Here is an 18,415-nt window from a genome sequence, read left to right on the forward strand (position 1 = left end):
TTTAGTTTAAATATGTACAAGTTATTTTGTTGTAAGTACCGAGAGTTTTTTACGCCGGCTTTTTCTCTCGGCCTATATCGTCCGTCTTCTTAGCCGATGAGCAGCGATTATTACGGATTTAAATTTTATGACGTGGAATAATACCTGTATCTTATATTCCAAAATAAACATAGTTTTTTTTTTAAGTATTGCAACAATATTCACCAAATATTTGTACTGAAATTTGCGTTTAACCGGGGACTACTATAAAGGTGCTCTGCTAAGAGACTCTTGGGTCGTGAGATTCCAGTGCACAGGCGCTAATTAAAGAATTAAGTTCGCAATACAGCGAGGAAATACTGCCTGCGTTAAAAGCCACACGGACTAAAATTTCTAAATTTATTTTAATGTTTAATCATAATTACTATGTAGGTTAAGAAAATTGAAATTATTATTACATTATTAAATGTTCATTTTATTTATTAAAATTGAAAGCAAGAATTTATTTATGTTTATGCTAAAAATACACTCACAAAAATAAATCCATCTCTTTATTCTTTCACAATGGCTTTAAGGCCATTTGACAGTAAAAGATGAAATGAACCTTAGTTATGACTAACTGTTGGGAAAAATAAATGGTCACAGTTTAGCTGCTCTACTAAGATATTATTAAGTAATCATTGTTTATGCGTTTTCTGTAAGTATACACTAGATGCATATATGGTACTAATATCATACATCCATGTATAAAATATGTATATTTTAGTTGATAAATTGATATTTTCTATTTATTATTTTTATTAATTACATGTGCATTGAAATATGTCAGATAACGGAACCCTTTTAAGTAAAAAATAACAGTGTCAGGGTTTCCAGCTCTTCCATAACAAACTTAATTATAAATTCCTTTATATTTTTATATAACTAATTTGCATCTTTAATTTAATTTATTTTTGTTTGCATAAATGAGCGTGTGGGTGCAAATGTGTGAGTGAGTGAATGAGTGAGTTTAATCTAAATTAAAATCAGATCGGCTAATGAAATTCTCCCCTAACAAGGCCTGAGTGCATTCCTTAACACATAATGTAAGTAAGTGGCTTGCGGGTTGCAAACTCTTTTTGCGGAGTGCTCACTCTTTCTCGAGATTAGCTACTCCTTGAGTACTACAGCACATCCATTTTCTGCAAGAAATGAATGCGTACAGGGTTGAACTTACACGTAGAGGTCATTTATGGCCACCTGAATTTAAACATCAGGTAAAATATTATCTACAATTGAAGGTTTAAAGAAACAAACAAAGCAAACGGGAAAAAGCGTCACCGGAGTTAGGTGATAGCGCTGCATATGGATACTCAATCCAAGAAAGCTTGCGAGTACGATTTTTTTGCCTTTTATGAATTGATTCGCTTTTTTCTTGAAGGACCCTAAGTTGAATTGTTTTGGATATACTTTAGTGCGTAGCTGGATCCACTGCACGAAATAACGCTAAGTTGTCGACCGACGACCAGGACTTAAAAAACAGATGACGGAAGTTTTAAGTTTAAAAAAATAACCAAATTTCAGGAAATGGCAATCATGCGAAAACACTTTGACACTGCTGATATCTGATACACAGCACTATCTGATATAAAACATTTTAGTTTAACTTAATACGTTATTTGTTGTGATAGTCATAGTCATAGTCATAGTCATAATATCTTTATTCATTTAGGTAAATATGTACACTTATGAACGTCAAGAAAAACAAATTAAATTAATCGTAAATTTACATTTACCACCAGTTCGCAAGGGCGTAGAGCGGGTAAGATAAAACACTACAGCAATGTGACATATTCAATACTTACTAACAGAGACACTCAAAAATATAGTTGACATATTTATAATTTAAAATGCCAACCAACATAATGATGCATGCATTACCCATAAAAATATAACCGTATTGACTTTACTCGCAATTTTATTTTAACCCATTTTAACTTGGCATATTGAGGCCCCAATCAATACCTAATTGAGTCCGTCCCTGTTGTTGCACGTACAATCTTATCTGTGGGCCACGTTCTAACCGCCCGGAAGACAAAGCGAAACGGATGTATTGAGTAATGTTGTGTTTCCTTATATTTATGTCGAGTTTATTTTCTTATAACCTTGATTATAAACGAAGCTTAGACAACAAAATTGTTGTTTTCGGACCCGTATACAAATGGTTGTAGGTAATACACATTTGAGTATGTATTTAGGTGAAGCGTATATTTCTGTTTTCCGTAAAATTATCAGTGTATCGGCTAGTACACTCTCTACATCAACTATACATCCTTTTTACTATGTGTATTTTTTTCTTTCTGGTATATTCCAACTTGAAAGTCTATAACTTTCAATTATATCAGTTTTTGTTCCGCGCGATGCCAATGTTGGCATTACTAATTACGACATTACTTCTATGAATATTGTGAGATACGTAGTTTATTCCCGTTCCTTGAATCACTACCATGCAATTGTAGAAATCTTTTATTTTGGCCGTAAAGATCTATCACCTAGCAGACGAAATTAACATGAAAGAAACTTCTAACAATATTTAACTAATAGACCATTGTTATATGTGTATGTATTTTTATATTTAGTAAAGTTGTAAGTACTGTATTGCTTTTTTTTTTATTTCTTTTATGTTTGGGTTTCTGAGAGAAACTTCTTTTATATGTTATTGTGATGTATATGCACCACCGCTTTGTGGAACCAGCTCACTGAAGTTTAAGAATAGAGCGTAGGTACGAATTCTTAAAAGGCCGGCAACGCACTCGCGAGCACTCTAGCATTGAGAGTGTCCATGGGCGATATCACTTAACATCAGATGAGCCTCCTGCCAGTTTGCACCCTTCTTTAAAAAAATAGTACTTATTATTATTATTCTGTAACTAACACATCTCGAAGTTGAGGGTGGCATATTTATCGTCAAAACAAGCAATTTGTTGTACTGTACAGAAAAAGGAGTAAACATTTGGACAATGAAACAATATTTTTTTTATTATTTTATTAATGTCATCTTTTGCACCGACAAATTCTCTTAATGACGCGCTTAAGACATGCGTAGTAGTGTAGTACTTGTTCCTGAAAAATAAAACGTGAAATTAGTTTTGTTTATGGTATAAATATTAATAAAAATAAATGAGTCTTAAGACTTTTCATGCCAGCTTAATGGCAATTTAAAAGAGATTAAGTGAGAGATAAAAAAACTTAAGATAAAAGAGTTCAATTGGACTAATTTAGTTTTTCAGGATAAGTTCGTATCTAGTTCTGCAAGTAACCAGTGATTCTATAATACATTTAGTACAAATATTTGTATAGTAGTTAGAAATTGGAGGGTTTTGACCCAAATGGTTTTTTGAAATTCATTTTTTTTTTCATAATCTTACAACTATATATCAATTATGTATAAAAAGAAACAATTATACTAAAGATAATGCCAGAGATGGAACATAATTTATACCACAAGCTTCAAACATTTACGGAAGGAAAAATTAATAAAAATAATTAAATACAATACACCTAATTCGGCTGTATTGTGTGATGGTGTGAAAGTTAGTGTATGTTCAGGGTGTGCTCATGATGCAGGTAATTTAGCGCTATGGATAGGTAAAGAAAGCTTGTCAAATATTGGTAGTTATATGTTCGAGCTTAGCAAGACAAAACTGATTTTTGTTTGAATCTGAATCCGTATCTGATGAAATCCCTGGACCAAATCCAGGAGGTACTGGACAAGGGACAAGTTAAAATATATAACCGACGAGCATGCATGTTGAATGCCATACAAGTTCATGAAGCGAGAGATGCCATGTCAGGACCGTAGCAAGTTGTATATTATTTTATATATACTGGAAGTTTTGGGTTCGATTCGCCGCGAAACAATAATTATATACTGTATGATAAGGAAAGAGAATGTTCTCTGACCCATGAACCGTTGAAGTTTTTTCACTTACTTGCATTAAATTAAAACACATGGCCACCAACGCCATGCCCAGCATGAGATAGAGAGAGCAGACAATGAAGGACGTCTCTATCCGCGGAGTGTACACTCGCTCTCCTGGAACGAAGTCACCGAATCCAATGCTGTAATTACAAAATACCATCAAGATCTCCTCAATTGTATCCTTCACCGATGAAGATCGATACATGCTGCCCTGGTAGTGATATTTTGTGTTTCTCTCGTGAGTATCGGGACTAGGTCAAGATACAGAGGACGAAATATTTTGGGAAAAATAACACCTTGGTTACTTGGTTGGTATGGAAGTGGTCACGTGAGCAAAACAACAATTGCAAGAGTTTACTTTATAGGCATGATTTTTGGGAGTTTGCACATAATAGGGGCTTGGGGCCGAGGGTCGATGGCTGGCCATACGTCATACTCGTGAACGGGTGCTACTTGTAGTGTATTTGCGTGTTGTTCCCACGAGAATGTAAGTGCGTGCTCCTATTTCGATGACAAAATATAGAAAGAAACAATATGCTATTTTTGGACATTGGCTACTGGATAGGTCCTTAAAGACCTGCACTCGCGAGCATTCTGGCTTTGACTGGTGTGAATGGGGACGCGTATTATCAGGAGGCTTTCCTGCACATTTGCCATTGTTCTATAAAAAAATAACGCACCTGCTAAGTGATATAAAGCAGAAATACGCTCCGTCCAGTTTATCCCATTTTTCCCACATCCCAAACAACATTGATCCGAAAACTAAATACCTGAAAAAGCAAAAGTGTTATTACGAAAAACTCAAAAACTGAATATTACTTCATTTGTCCCTGAACTTACCCAACCATGAATGCAACACAGGCACTTATCGGTACAGTGATGGTTTGCACGTCGAAGGTGACATAGGTGAAGTCGCTGGAGACACTCCCTGGACGAGGAAGCGGTTCAGACCAACCCCTGATTGGGTCTGGACGAGGGTTTCGTGATGGTTGAGGGAGAGATATGCTTCGGAAGTAATCTCTTCTTGGATCTGGTCTATGAACAAGAATATTATTTATATTTCATTGTTATCGAGAGATTTGGCTTTTGGCTTCAACGTGCATCTCTCAACATTTACTGAAGGTCTTGTGGGCGAATCACAGGTCTCATACTGTGAAGACATTGTGATTAAACTGGTATTCCTTGGGTCTGGCAAAGATCGTTGTGTGCCAGGCACAGAAAGCTGATCACTAACTTGCCCTTTCGAAAGAGATTATCAAGAATCAACCAGGGTAGAAGTACCAAAAGTATTTTAATTATTTTACAGGTAAAATCGATTATAATATTGCACCTTAAATATATATAAGGCAGAGAATTCAACCTAAGATAAACCACTCTTTTAATCGCTTGCTTACAGTTAGTTTTTCTTCTAAAGTTTGGGACATTTCACATTAAACTTAAATAATTACAAAATATATTTAAATAAGTATGATACATTCGATTTATGTCTATAAAATTGTTATAATAACTGCAATAAACGCTTTTCGTGAAAAAAAATTAAACATAATTAATTTAATAGACTAGCAGCATAACAAAGTAAATTAAATCATGCGAAATTTATCTTAAAATTTAATCAACATAGTTGTATACTTTAAATTTAACAACGAACGAAACCCGTTCGATACATTCCTGTACTGTAATTAGCAGAAACAACGAAATATTGAAGCATCTTTAATTAACGTTCAAATTAAATTTTATTCAAACTGAAACGTAATCAAAATGGAAATAATTTAAAAAATTACTAGATCTCGGAAGACTTATATAAACACATATAGCTATCGAGGAAAAGATAATTTGTCTCGTAAAAAAATCTTTTAAAAAATAAATATTATAAACGCGTTGATAAGTTTTTGCATTGGCTTTATATAATAATTAAATAAAGTTAATTGTTGATGATGAATTACTTAGGGTAATTATAGAAATATGTATGTGATGATTTTAAATAATAGAGTTTTTCTTTTGGCATTCGTAATTAAGATTTTTGTTAAATCATGTCGCTGTCATTGAAACTCACCTAGGATTCTGAGTAGCGTAGGAAACTGGTTCAGGAGTGTACTCCGACTCTGAGTACTCTGGCCTCCATCCTACTGGTCGTTCAATACTCTCAACATCACTTAGTTCCAGCTGAAAGAAAAAACGATTTGCTAAAAACTAAAAATAACTACCCATTTGAGTTGTAGTGCTGAGATTATTTTCTAATTTTTGTTTTTCTTTTCTGATCTTGTTAAGTCTAGGTCTTAGATTTCTGTATATGTATCTGTCAATCTAATAGACAAGTAGATGATCAGCCTTCTATGCCTGACCACGCCATCAACTTTTTGGGTCTAGCCGATATCCTTGCATTGTCCTTGTTCACCGTTCGAGCGAATGTTAAATACGCGCGTACACAGAAATTGATTGGTGCACCAACTTGGTGGATTGGACCAACGACCTCAGGTTTGAGAGTGGTACGCTTAAGCCACTAGGCCAAGATTCCAACTTTCTGTTTTACCAATTAGTTTAATTACAAGAATATTTTTTTCTACGCTGTCACGAACGTATTTTTTGTTAATTTTCAAAAAAAGGTGGTGCTTTCTGCCTTGCATTACGGCCCTTGGGAATGGCAGTAAATATTTATGTATACCTGTGATCTAAAGTGAACAACGCGTCGCCTCGTGAACCCAGGACAGCCTCTGCACATGCAGACTAGTGCATATATGCATTTGAACCAGTTCGCAAGCAAATCACCTACGAAATAGAATACATTATATATAGATACTTTAATGAAGTATATATTTTTTTCTGTTTATTAAGTCATAAGCAGGTTTTTAAATTGACCCGAGTCACTGGCGACTTATTTGTGTCATGTAAACAACTACATCAGCAAGGAGATTTTACTATGCAATATATCTGACTTTTTAATGTAACTCGAGAACGGCTGTACTGATTTTCATGGTTCTAAATGGATTTGTCATCAAATAACTATAAAAGTATTAGTAAAGTTACTAGAAAAATCCAATACAAAATGACCATGGGGTTTGTGACTATCAAACATTTAATGTTATAGATATTTAAATAAAGATTTCGAACCCAAGGGTTATAATTCTTTTTCTGTTAATTTCTTTTGTAGTTATTGCATTAAATCATAATTTATATTCAGCTAACAGCACATTCGTTAATTATTAGGCGGTACAAAGTGCGCCGGGTTACCTAGTAATAACTAAAACTAAGTTTAATTGCATTTTCAACTAAAGTACTTTTTCGTCTCTTTCTGTCAAATTGTGTTTATGTTATCATAAAAAGAGGCAGTACTTTAGTTTTAACAGTGCAATGAGACTTTCATTTTAATTTTTGACCTCCTCCAAGGCTTGCCATCTTCCTTTATCCCGAGCTATTGGGGACCCGCGATTATTTGGATGTCATCATCCCATCGAGCGTAAGCTCTGCCTCTGTACCGTGTTACCGTGGGCCTCTCCATGTAGGATGACCCGCGCGCGCATTTGCATAAATCTAGCATAGCGCAATATAGCATAAATATATATAAAAAAAGAAACATATTACTTACCAACATTACTCAGATATAGCAGAAACAACGGCATGCCCAGTAGAGCATAGAATATAGTTACTATCTTTCCCCAACTAGTTCGTGGACTGAGGTGTCCATACCCTAAAAAATTGTAAAAATATGATATTCATGATTCGAGAGATATCTGTTTAGTTTTTTTCTTAATAAACAAGTAGGTGAGCCTACTGTGCCTGACACATCTCGACTTTCGGGTTGACCGGTATTTGTTTGCTTTGATTCTAAGTGACATTTTTTGGATGAGCTTGTGAGCTTATCAGTAATTTTATATAGATAGATACGCAAGGAAGAAGAGGCTATTTGATATAGTCTTCTTTTCATACGGGTTGGCCGTTTACCTGACAATGTTTTACTTCATCTTCTAAGCAAGAGTTTAATGCGCATTCACTACAGATAGAAGAGAAGCTTCAGCTAGGGCAAAAGACTCTATCTCTATAGTATATCATATAATCCATCTCTATTTCAACAATGACACAGATGTCCGACAAGACTGCAGAACAAGAGCAATCAACAGCTTTAAGCCATGGAAAAGATAAATCAAAACGGCATATTTTATCGGCTGGGAATCGTATCTAGTAAGACATGCTACATGAAAAAATGTGGTACAATAATCCTTGTGTTACAAATGAATTTAGATTGATTAATTAAAGCGATTCTAAATAGATTTATGTTCGAGATAACGTGTTGAGCGTAAATTATTTTGTTGGCGCCGTGTCAAATGTAAGAAATACACATGTTTGAATTAAGCTCTTGGTATTTTTGCAGTTTTTATGGGTCATTTAGAGAGAAGGGCTTATCGCCACCCATGGGCACCTGAACCTGAACCTGACAAAGAATGTGTGTGCTCTTTTCTTGATGACAAGAACGAAGAATTCGTCTTCGTAAGTTGAGGTAATGCAAAATTTCAAAAATATGTTTTCCCCCTGTTTTATAAAAAAAAATCGAAATTGACACCTTCACAATACTAATTACTGTCTAACTGGAACGTTTTTAATAAATATTAAAAAATTATATAATTATTTACTCTGATTTTATAAACATGGTGAGGAAACCTTATAAGACAATTGAAGGTGTGTCAGGCACTGTAGGCTGATCAAAACCTAATACAGAATCTGCACTGGTGAACTCTGTATTGAGAAAGCGGTATTGACATATACAAGAACGTCGGGTTTAGTTTCGCTTTATCAGATATTACAGAGTACTAAACAGAGGGCATTACCAAACGTTGAAGCGCTATTGTTTAATAACTTATTGTTATTAAGTATTAATAATGTAGCCTGTATAAAGTATTAATGATGTATTAAATTGTATTAAGTACTAGCTGACGTGGCAAACGTCATTTTACCATGTATATATATCATTTATAATAAAAAATAGGGGTTGATCGTAGAGGGTTGAAAATTTAGGGTTGTATGTATTTTTTTAATGCTGTTGATACAGTTGATAAAAAAAAATTTAAAAAAAAAATATTTTTTAACCACAAACACCGCGACACGAGAATTTTATATGTAACATTAAGTTGTATTATGTATAAAGTAACCTGCGTAAATAGATGTATTATGATTCGCCATACAACAATTCCTTTTGTATTGTCTTTTATTTACATAACTTTTACACATTTAAAGAAAAACACTTTTTTAACGGATTATAGATTTAAAATTATGTACAAATAATTATAAGTTTAAATATAATAATACATATCTATAATCCGTTAAAAAAGTGTTTTTCTTTAAATTCCTTTTGTATTAAAATTAGGACTTTTACTTATATTTATTACAATTTAAGTAAAAGTGTACCTATAGTGGTGATGACTGTCATAGAGTACAGGAAAGCTGATGAGAAACTCCACTGTCGCGATGATATGCCGCCATCCCAACCGCGCCGCACCGCAACGACTATTTTCCTTTGATAATGTAATAGTTCTATGCTTATTCTAAAAACACAAATTAAACTTATTTGACGCCTTTTTTTAATTATACAAAATTACTTAAACAGGTTTATATCAAATAATATTATCAGATTGAAAACAATCTGAGATCAGAACGTGACAGTCGATCGATCTTCTATCTGCATCCCAAAGGTCTATCGGCATACACAAATCCCACCCACCATGGACAGCTCAACAGATGGCTATTACAATCCATCGATTGGTTATTGGCACAATTAATCAATATTTCGATTGAGATGTCTATCTCAGATTGTCAAAAATGGATTGAGATAGGTAATTGGGTTTTGGCGTTAGTGCATCCGCGTGCGATGCATACCTGAGATTGTAAGTTCGACCACCTATAGACTTTGTCTACGGTTTCTGTTCTGAGCATAACAATCGCTCAAACAATGAAGACATCGTGAGGAAACCGACTTGCCTAAGACCCAAAAGGTTAGACCTGTGTCACAGGACATCACTTACAAATCATGAAACAGATACAGAAATCTGATGCTCAGGACTAAGAAGGTTGTAGCTAGTAGGTTTATTATATTTTGATGTCTTCCACAGTAATTTATAGGCGCTCAATTTTGCTTTAATCAGTACAAAAAGCTCACCTCTCTTTGAGAGCAGTTTCGTTGAACAAATTGAGCGTTAACGTTACATTTTGCCACAAGTATTGAGCAGTGTTGTCCCTTTCCCTAGTCATATTACTAACTCTCTCCATCTCGCTCGCACCCTCAATTGCTTGAAACATAAATGCACCTGAAAGTACTCAATAAGTTGTAAAATTTTACCTGAAATTTATAGGGAATAGATCGAACCACAGAATATATGAAGTTTTTTAATATTTGATTTACATGGGTACTACACTAATAACGATACACAAATATTACGATACTTAATAGATAATTTGTTATGGGAGAAATCTTAAAAATATTTTCAAATCACTTAGAAGAAAGACTAATTAAAAGACGACTTTAAAGTTTACATATTGCAATGATTATTGATTGGCTCTCTATTTAAAGGTAGATATTAACCTTTTCATTAAATTGATATTTAGTTCAAGTTCCCAATAATTATTATTATTTAACAACAGTAGATATATAGAGTTTTACTATCTAGGCTTTTTTGCCGTCGCTATACAGTTTTTTTCCAGCTACTCTTTCGATCTCGTCTACCCATCTCTCTATTGGTCTACCCTTGTTTATTTTCCATTCATTTCACTGGGCTACGAGACCTGCCCATCACATTTGAGTTGTAATGCATATTGCTCTATTATTTTTGCTTCACTTATCCAAAAATACTTATTTCTATCGCACGCTGGCACAATCGTATTTCAGCATCGTTTTGTTTTGCAAAATCGAAGGTTGTTGTTACATTTTATTAGTATTAAAGATTAATTTGAATGATATTTCAATAATTTCAGTTTAAAAATCAGTTCATCTGCTATTACTACAACCAGAGTTCTTTCTATCTTTTCATATAAACTCTTTCACTCTTTCGATGTTGACATAATGTCTCAGACTGCAGGATTAAGATCGTCGTTTCTTGTAAAGAGAGACATCTGCATGTGGAACAGTTCACCAGAGGATATGGATGATCTTCATCAAGTGATAGCATCAAGCCAACCTGGTCAAATATTTACTTTAATTAATACCTATAGCTAACCAATTTCATATTAGATTTATTTTAATTTCCATTTACCGCAGTGCCCACGTAAAACCTATTAATCTAACAAAAGCCGACCAAAGTTAAATATTCCATTACCCTAATGAAAACCAATTCGGTAACAAATTTAAAATACACGTTCAGGACATTTAATATTTATTATATCGTTAATTCAGCTATTTGTACTATTTATTTTTATACTACCCTCATATCGTTTTGTACCACCTAAACATACGAGCAGTAACTATACTAGTAGCTGCAAAAGTTGAGTTTCATAGAAGTGGAGGATTTAATGGCTGCTATTTATAACACTACGCACACACACGCACAAACTTATCTACATAAGGTTCATGCTAACATGAACATATATTAATAGCGAGCCTAAAGCCTTTATATTTCAGTTAATTAACATTTCATAGTACGTTTACAATTAGGAGCATAAGAATACTTACTCAATATAATAATCACGTCTTACTATAATAGTATAATATTTTATATACGAAAAATGTAGATATTTTTTTGTACGGGATGCCCAAAAAGGGCATGCAGCCTATGAACCCCAATTTTATTGGATGCGTTGCCGGCCTTTTAGGGTAGAGTGTACTACCCCCCACCGGGTGTTGTTCACAGTTCGCTAGATAGGCAATTGTTTTATGTTTTATAATAATAATAAATATTTTCGGACACAATCGGTCTTTAGATTTTTTTTATAAACTTACCAGCTATGGTATAGGCGATGACTAGAACAACAACGCCAACATTGCTGAAGAGGAAGGCGAGGAAGCCACGCACATAGCCGCGCACGCGCGAAGCCAGCCTGCGCCTGCGTCGCGCCATCACCCACCGCACATTATGACTACCTCAGGCGACATCTGCTGAAAATAAAAATAAAACATAAACTGAATTAAAAAAAAAATTATGTCATTATTTATTTTACATGTTTTTAACAACTAATCCGATCTGATTAACTCAAGTCCAACGACAAACTATGTTTCAACAATACATGTCACGATTTTCAGTCCGGTTCACTTCAATCATATTATATGAACCAATCTAGGTACTAGAGAAATTCATCGTTAGTTACATATGTAAGGATTTTATTTATAAACACTTCGTCGCAAGTATACAGAAATACTTGGAAATACAATTAAAATAAATAAAAAACTAACGGAAGGCAATTGGCACCCCTATCTTTTTCGAGCGATCTCTTTTAACCACTACATAAGATGTAAAGTTTAAGGTTGCCTGGAAGAGATCGCTTGTTAGCGATAAGGCCGCCCGTTGCATCCCTTGTAATTTATATATACTGTGTTATTTGTATTTCTTTAGCAACGAAGTGTAAATAAATAAATAAATAAATAAAGTCAAAACTAATGGAACGAAAGAAAAAAATCAAGCAAAACATTTAAACAGTGAAATCGACATGAAAATAAACTTTTCCATGAATCACGATAATGTTACATCAACATAATATTATCAAATCACATCAAAAATAATTTATTCATGTAGGTAACATATGCACACTTATGAACGCCAAAAAAGAAATATACATTGAATGCTTCTAATTTTCCATTTACTGTTCAAATCAAATCAAGGGCGTAGAACGGAAGAGATGAACTGAACATAAACCAATTTCCTTCAATTTATCAAGCGATAAACAATAGTTTAAGTTTCCATTTGTATACAGTGCTTCGTTCGATATTCTGCAGGCAGTTTAAATTTAAACAAACGTCTTACAAACGTGCATTCCCAGTCTTAAATCGTTATTTGAAATAGTAAAAGCCCATATCGCGATCGTACTCCTGTGTTACCGGAATTTAAAAACACAATAATGGCCTATTTCTGAATACTTTTATAAGGATGAGATTAAGTTTATGTTGTTATTAAATTTAATATAACTACAACACATCCGTTCAGCTATCTTTCATTCTCAAATTCTTTCTGTCATCTTCGCTACTATTGTCCACTTTTCCCGCTTTTTTAATTCATCTACTCAGCTTGGGCTTCCTCCCTATTTTATTCCCATTGGGACATTCCAAGTAAGAGTCTTTTTAACATATTACCTGTCGTGAGAGATGAATGAAATCGTTTATTTGCTAAGATAGTGGTACAATTAGATATATTAATTATAAAAATTTGCACAACCAGCCATGTATAGATAGGCATGTAAATGTCATATTAATTTTTAACATGAGTTGTCATAATAATGAGTTAAGTAATTTAGAATTGGTGTCAAACTTATGATCTTAAAACTCGCCCACGCTTTAAAAGTACCTTGCCTTTAAAAGTTTAATCTCCTTTCCCTTTAAAGAAATGCACGTCAGTGATCTATAACTTCTAGAAAGATTATTAAATAGTTTAATAGCCGTGGTGTAACAATTTTTTACATACATCGGCGATTTAAGAGAGTGACAGTTTTTGGCAAAGAGAAAGTAAAGGATTCTTTTTTACGCTGACATCTATCTACATTATGATAATTTAGGAAATTAATGGTGCTGCAACCTATTAAGGTTTGGGCCTCAGATTTCTTCATCATGATCATTTGTCGATAGGCAAGTAGGTGATCAGCCTCCTGTGACACACGCCGTCGACTTTTTGGGTCTATAGCAAGCCGGTTTCCTTACGATGTTTTCTTTCACTGTTCGAGCGAATGTTAAATGCGCATATAGAAAGAAAGTCCATTGATGCACAGCCGGTGATCGAACCTATGACCTTAGGGATGAGAGTCGCATGCTGAATCCACTAGGCCAACTGTTCCCTGCTTAATAAATAAATGATATTTTTTATATATTTATAAAGTCTTCGTTTGAGCTACTAAATGGACCCATTAAAACTGATACAGAAATTTGAGTGAATAATTATGAAAATTAGCCAATTCAGGCCAATTATATCATCATACACTCTGAAAATGTATCAAATACTGATTTATAATAAATGCTAGCTATAAATGGAACATAACATAGCCAGATCGGCAAAGATGACAGGTATAGGCCGAGAGAAAAACCGGCGTAAAAAACTCTTGGTTTTCTTTTAAAATAGCAAATCATCAAACAAAACTCATTTTAAAACAAATATAGCAAATAAATAAGACACTGTGATGGCGGGATGGTGTAATGTTCTTCCTAGGCCCCACTGAAATTTCACAGATGTCTGAAAACTTCTTGCGACTAGCGCAAGGGCATCTCGGAGCTCGACTTGTGGTGGTAATCGCCTGAACAGCAGAATAGGGCTCACTGGAGTGAGCGAAGTACAAAGCTTCGCTGCACCAAACTAGTTTTATTATTTTAGTTTAATTTAAGGGTTTTTATTAGCCTAAATCTGATTTTGATTTTGCTCTGTAGGGTGGGGGGATTTTAAACTGCCCATTAGCTATTATTTATTTCATCACCCGAATGCGTTAAGGCCCCAACGAATAAGTTTGAGAAAGAACTTCGTTAACCCATTTTAAGGTTGACGTCATCGCAATGATTTGCTAGCTATAATAATATAATTATCAAAGGCGGAATAGAAATCTAACTAACATCTTTATCGCATTCGTGACTCTAAAATTTTCATAGACAATATGAAATTCATAATATTCCACTCTATATTTATAACGTCCAGCGCCGTGTAAAGCGCGGAACACACTATACGTTTTTTATTCTTTTTTGTAGTAGTAGTATTTTATGTGTAGTAAACTAAGTGCAAGTTACCAACGCATCCTGAGTTTGTTTGTTTCTCTGGTTCAAACAAGTAAAGAACCCTAACAGGTCTTACCATAACCCAGGTGCGACTCGCCGAAGACAGGGGATAATTAAAGAAGTTGTGTGGCGCCACTGGGGCCACAAGTATTATGTAAGCACTATGGGGGAGGGGGTCTTTAATTTTCTTATTTGGTTATTACGTCAACAGTAATTACTTTTTTTTACACATATTACCTACACATTATATATGCTTGAAAACGAATTCTATTTTCTAGGATTCCTACAAAAATGAATACGTTTATGTACTGACTGTATTTTTGAGAGCTTTGCTTACAAGAGGAAGGGGGAGGGCATAAATTGCAGTAAATCTGCTTACGTAATTAAAATAAGTAAGTAATTAAAAACTAATTCACTGAAAAATTAAGAGTAATAAACGCGACAGTACTATTTGATTCAATAAACATCAATCAAGGTTGAAGAAAGAAAATTATCCATAAAACTCCTTTGTTACATATTGCCAATTGTTCTGTAAGGCTGTGAAACATGGACAGTTAATACCCACCGGCGCAGAAGAATTTGAAATAAGGTGCTGTCTTCGCTTGCTTATCGTTATCAGTTTTTTTGTAAAGGGTTTTTAAAGGAGATGGAAGGTCAAAAAACTTATGCAGAACATTAAACAATTGAAAATTACCTGAGCCACGTATTGAGCCATGACCACTTCCAGCTTCTTCTTTAATTAGTTATAATAAGTAAAGACCTTGATGACGTCATGACCTCGCAACTTTAGGAAGTTTACGGGTATTGCAACTGTGGAATTGTTGCTACATCTGATACAGCACAAGACACGTTTCAAAAGGTTGACGGCCGATCTCCAGTAATAAAGAGGCACTTAAGAAGAAGAAGAAGAATTAAAATTATACCGTAGATTATTATCAAAAATGTAAACTGTAGTTTTTCCGAATCTCTGAAGTATTTCCGGACCAATTTGACTTAGGGCTAAATAAAACTTACCAATTCATAAAAGGCCAGCTACGCACTTGCGTAGTATCACTTAACATCAGGTAAGCTTCTACCCATGTTCCCCTTGTTTAAAATAACAAAGTCGATTCGAAGTCGATTTATATACTTATATTTAAAAAATTATAAAACGGTCTGTCGGTCGGTCTCAATCTAATTAAAAGATCGGCGAGGTATCTGACTTTGTGGTATTCATGATCAAGCAACATCATTTAACACTGGTTTGTCACAGAGAAACATACAGTTTAACAAATACAACTATTTAGCTTCATTAACGTCCCAGAACTTAGCTAATAAATGTTGTTGATTCAATTTAAGTATCTGATGTCCCAAGTTTCTTTTACTGTTAATAGATAACCTCGCGTTGGTTTGTTTAATGTGTGTTGGATACTTTTATAGATTAAAACACAGTAGTTAAATACTAAAAACGTAAAAAGTCGACGTAGAATATTTCAATACATTACTTGGTTAATCATTTTAACTAAAAATCAACTTTAATAGTATGTAACTAGCCTAACACGTGTATTTTGAGCCGCAAATCATTTTTATTGTAAAACATCTCCGGTAGGGAATTTATAACGCGACCTGGCAACACAGACAATATGTCACAATTTTATTGATATTTTACGACATCTACAATGGATAATGGAAGACATTGTTTTTAAAATAAACCATAAATTTTCACACACGGTTGACAAAAAAAGATACAAAACTACAGGGGTCTAGGCTCCAAATATGATTTTGTACCAATCGGTGGTGAGACCCTTAGTCCGTGGGGTCCTAGCGCTATAAGGCTTTTTAAGGAAATATCAAAAAGGTTAGTCGACATCACTGGAGACCGAAGAGCTGGCAGCTACCTCGGACAAAGAATTAGTCTAGCTATTCAAAGGGGGAACGCTACCAGTATCTTCGGAACCTTGCCTAAAGGGACTCCTTTTAATAAGATATTTTAATTACTACATTTTAAGGTTAGTTATTATATTAGATTTACAAAAAAATTATTGGACCTCAGATGTTTCATAATTATTTGTCAATCTGATCTGTCAAAAGGCACCAGGCCAACACTGAAAGTGTCATGGACACATTTCTATACAAGTGTGATATACAGCAAAGATATTAGAAACTATTATCGCTCTGGCTTCACACTATTATGACATATAACTTCCGCCGTAATATACGTTTTTTGGCAAATTTATTACACCAAAAATAGAGCAAGCGGATCTTGAGAAAAGATTTCAATTTCAATCAATCTTTTAAATTTTTTTTTTATCCGAAATACGATAACATGATGAGCACCGTTGGCCTAGTGGCTACAGCGTGCTACTCTCATCCTTACGGTCGTAGGTATGATCTGCGCTTCGAACATTCGCTCGAACACTGAAGGAAAACATCGTGAGGAAACCGGTTTGTGTTAGACCCAAAAGTCGACGTCGTGTGTCAGGCACAGCAGGCTGTTAACTTGCCTATTAGTTTGTCAAATACATACAGAAATCTGAGGCCTTCAGTGGTGTCTACTAAATAAGGTTTTCTACTATTTAGGTATACTAAAAAGGTTGAAGCGCCACTGATATTTTTTAATTATACCATAACATGACAGTGCTTGTTAACAATAATTTACACTTGTTAAACGTAGCTTGGTACTTTTAATAATAATAATGAACTATGAAATCACTATAACTATCCACCACTTAGTCGATTAAACATCCAGTGGTGGATTTACCAGCAGGTTGCATAGGCTGCAGCCAACGGCGGCATATTTTTGAGACTGCAAATTTGGAAACCGATTTTTTTTTATAAAACAAAATTAAACGAAATAAAACGGAATCAAACGAAAGAAAACTAAATAAAGCTAAATTAAAATATATGAATATATGTTTTTAATATGACTCTAATAATAATGACATTGCTTTGACATGTATATTATTTTCTTTATACTGCTTAGACCCACAAAAACCATATATATAAAGAAATTGTTAATAAAAAAAATCTGTTTTTAAAACTTAAAAACGATCAAAGGTGTACTCAGAAATATTTATTAAGGGATAACTGTTAGCTAAATAGTAATTGCAATAATATAATCATAAAAGTTTTAATAGTCACCATTTAATGGGCAACAGTAATTTTAAAATTTCAATTAACGCAGATGAAGAAACAATTAAATTTCCTAAACGAAATTCATCAAGAAAATCATAGTATAATGCAATAATTAATCTTATCATATTTCAATGACTTTCTATTGCTCAGTTCTAGTTCTTTTTCTCCAATAAAAGCAACCACATTCTTAATCATTTAGATGGTATAGGTTACCTTGTCTAGTATATAGAACTGAACTAAAAGCTCGTCTCTAGAAATTAATCAAATTCCAAATAAAATAATCATTCCAAAATGTCTTGGCTACATAAATCAATCTTAACATACTCACGTATACACAAATAAATGCGAAACACAAACACGCATACACATAACTATATCACAAACAATATTGTACATAAAATAGTGTATTTGGATCAGAAAACAGGTGATTCTTTAGACCTACATTCGAGGACTAACTAGCCGACGGTTAAAAGTAGCAAAGA

General features: G+C 34.0%; 1 protein-coding gene across 2 annotated transcripts; it reads right to left on the minus strand.

Annotated features, from left to right (window-relative positions):
* Positions 1–2,973: 2,973 nt before the first annotated feature.
* On the minus strand, positions 2,974–18,393 carry LOC111003370 (potassium channel subfamily K member 15). Of its 2 annotated transcripts, none has more exons than XM_022273830.2 (11): positions 18,262–18,393; positions 11,859–12,011; positions 10,086–10,233; positions 9,338–9,474; positions 7,524–7,625; positions 6,603–6,706; positions 5,994–6,103; positions 4,781–4,975; positions 4,621–4,710; positions 3,951–4,080; positions 2,974–3,081 (listed from the first exon to the last, which is right to left on the minus strand). In XM_022273830.2, exons 2-11 carry the CDS (start codon positions 11,974–11,976, stop codon positions 3,013–3,015), a joined length of 1,203 nt encoding a protein of 400 aa, XP_022129522.2. In that variant the 5' UTR covers positions 11,977–12,011; positions 18,262–18,393; the 3' UTR covers positions 2,974–3,012. The 2 variants fall into 2 exon arrangements, with proteins under 2 accessions (XP_022129522.2, XP_022129529.2); XM_022273837.2 differs by having other exon boundaries at positions 11,859–12,014.
* Positions 18,394–18,415: the final 22 nt, after the last annotated feature.

The sequence above is a fragment of the Pieris rapae genome, chromosome 14 (assembly GCF_905147795.1).
Source record: "Pieris rapae chromosome 14, ilPieRapa1.1, whole genome shotgun sequence".
In the NCBI taxonomy this organism is placed as follows: domain Eukaryota; kingdom Metazoa; phylum Arthropoda; class Insecta; order Lepidoptera; family Pieridae; genus Pieris; species Pieris rapae.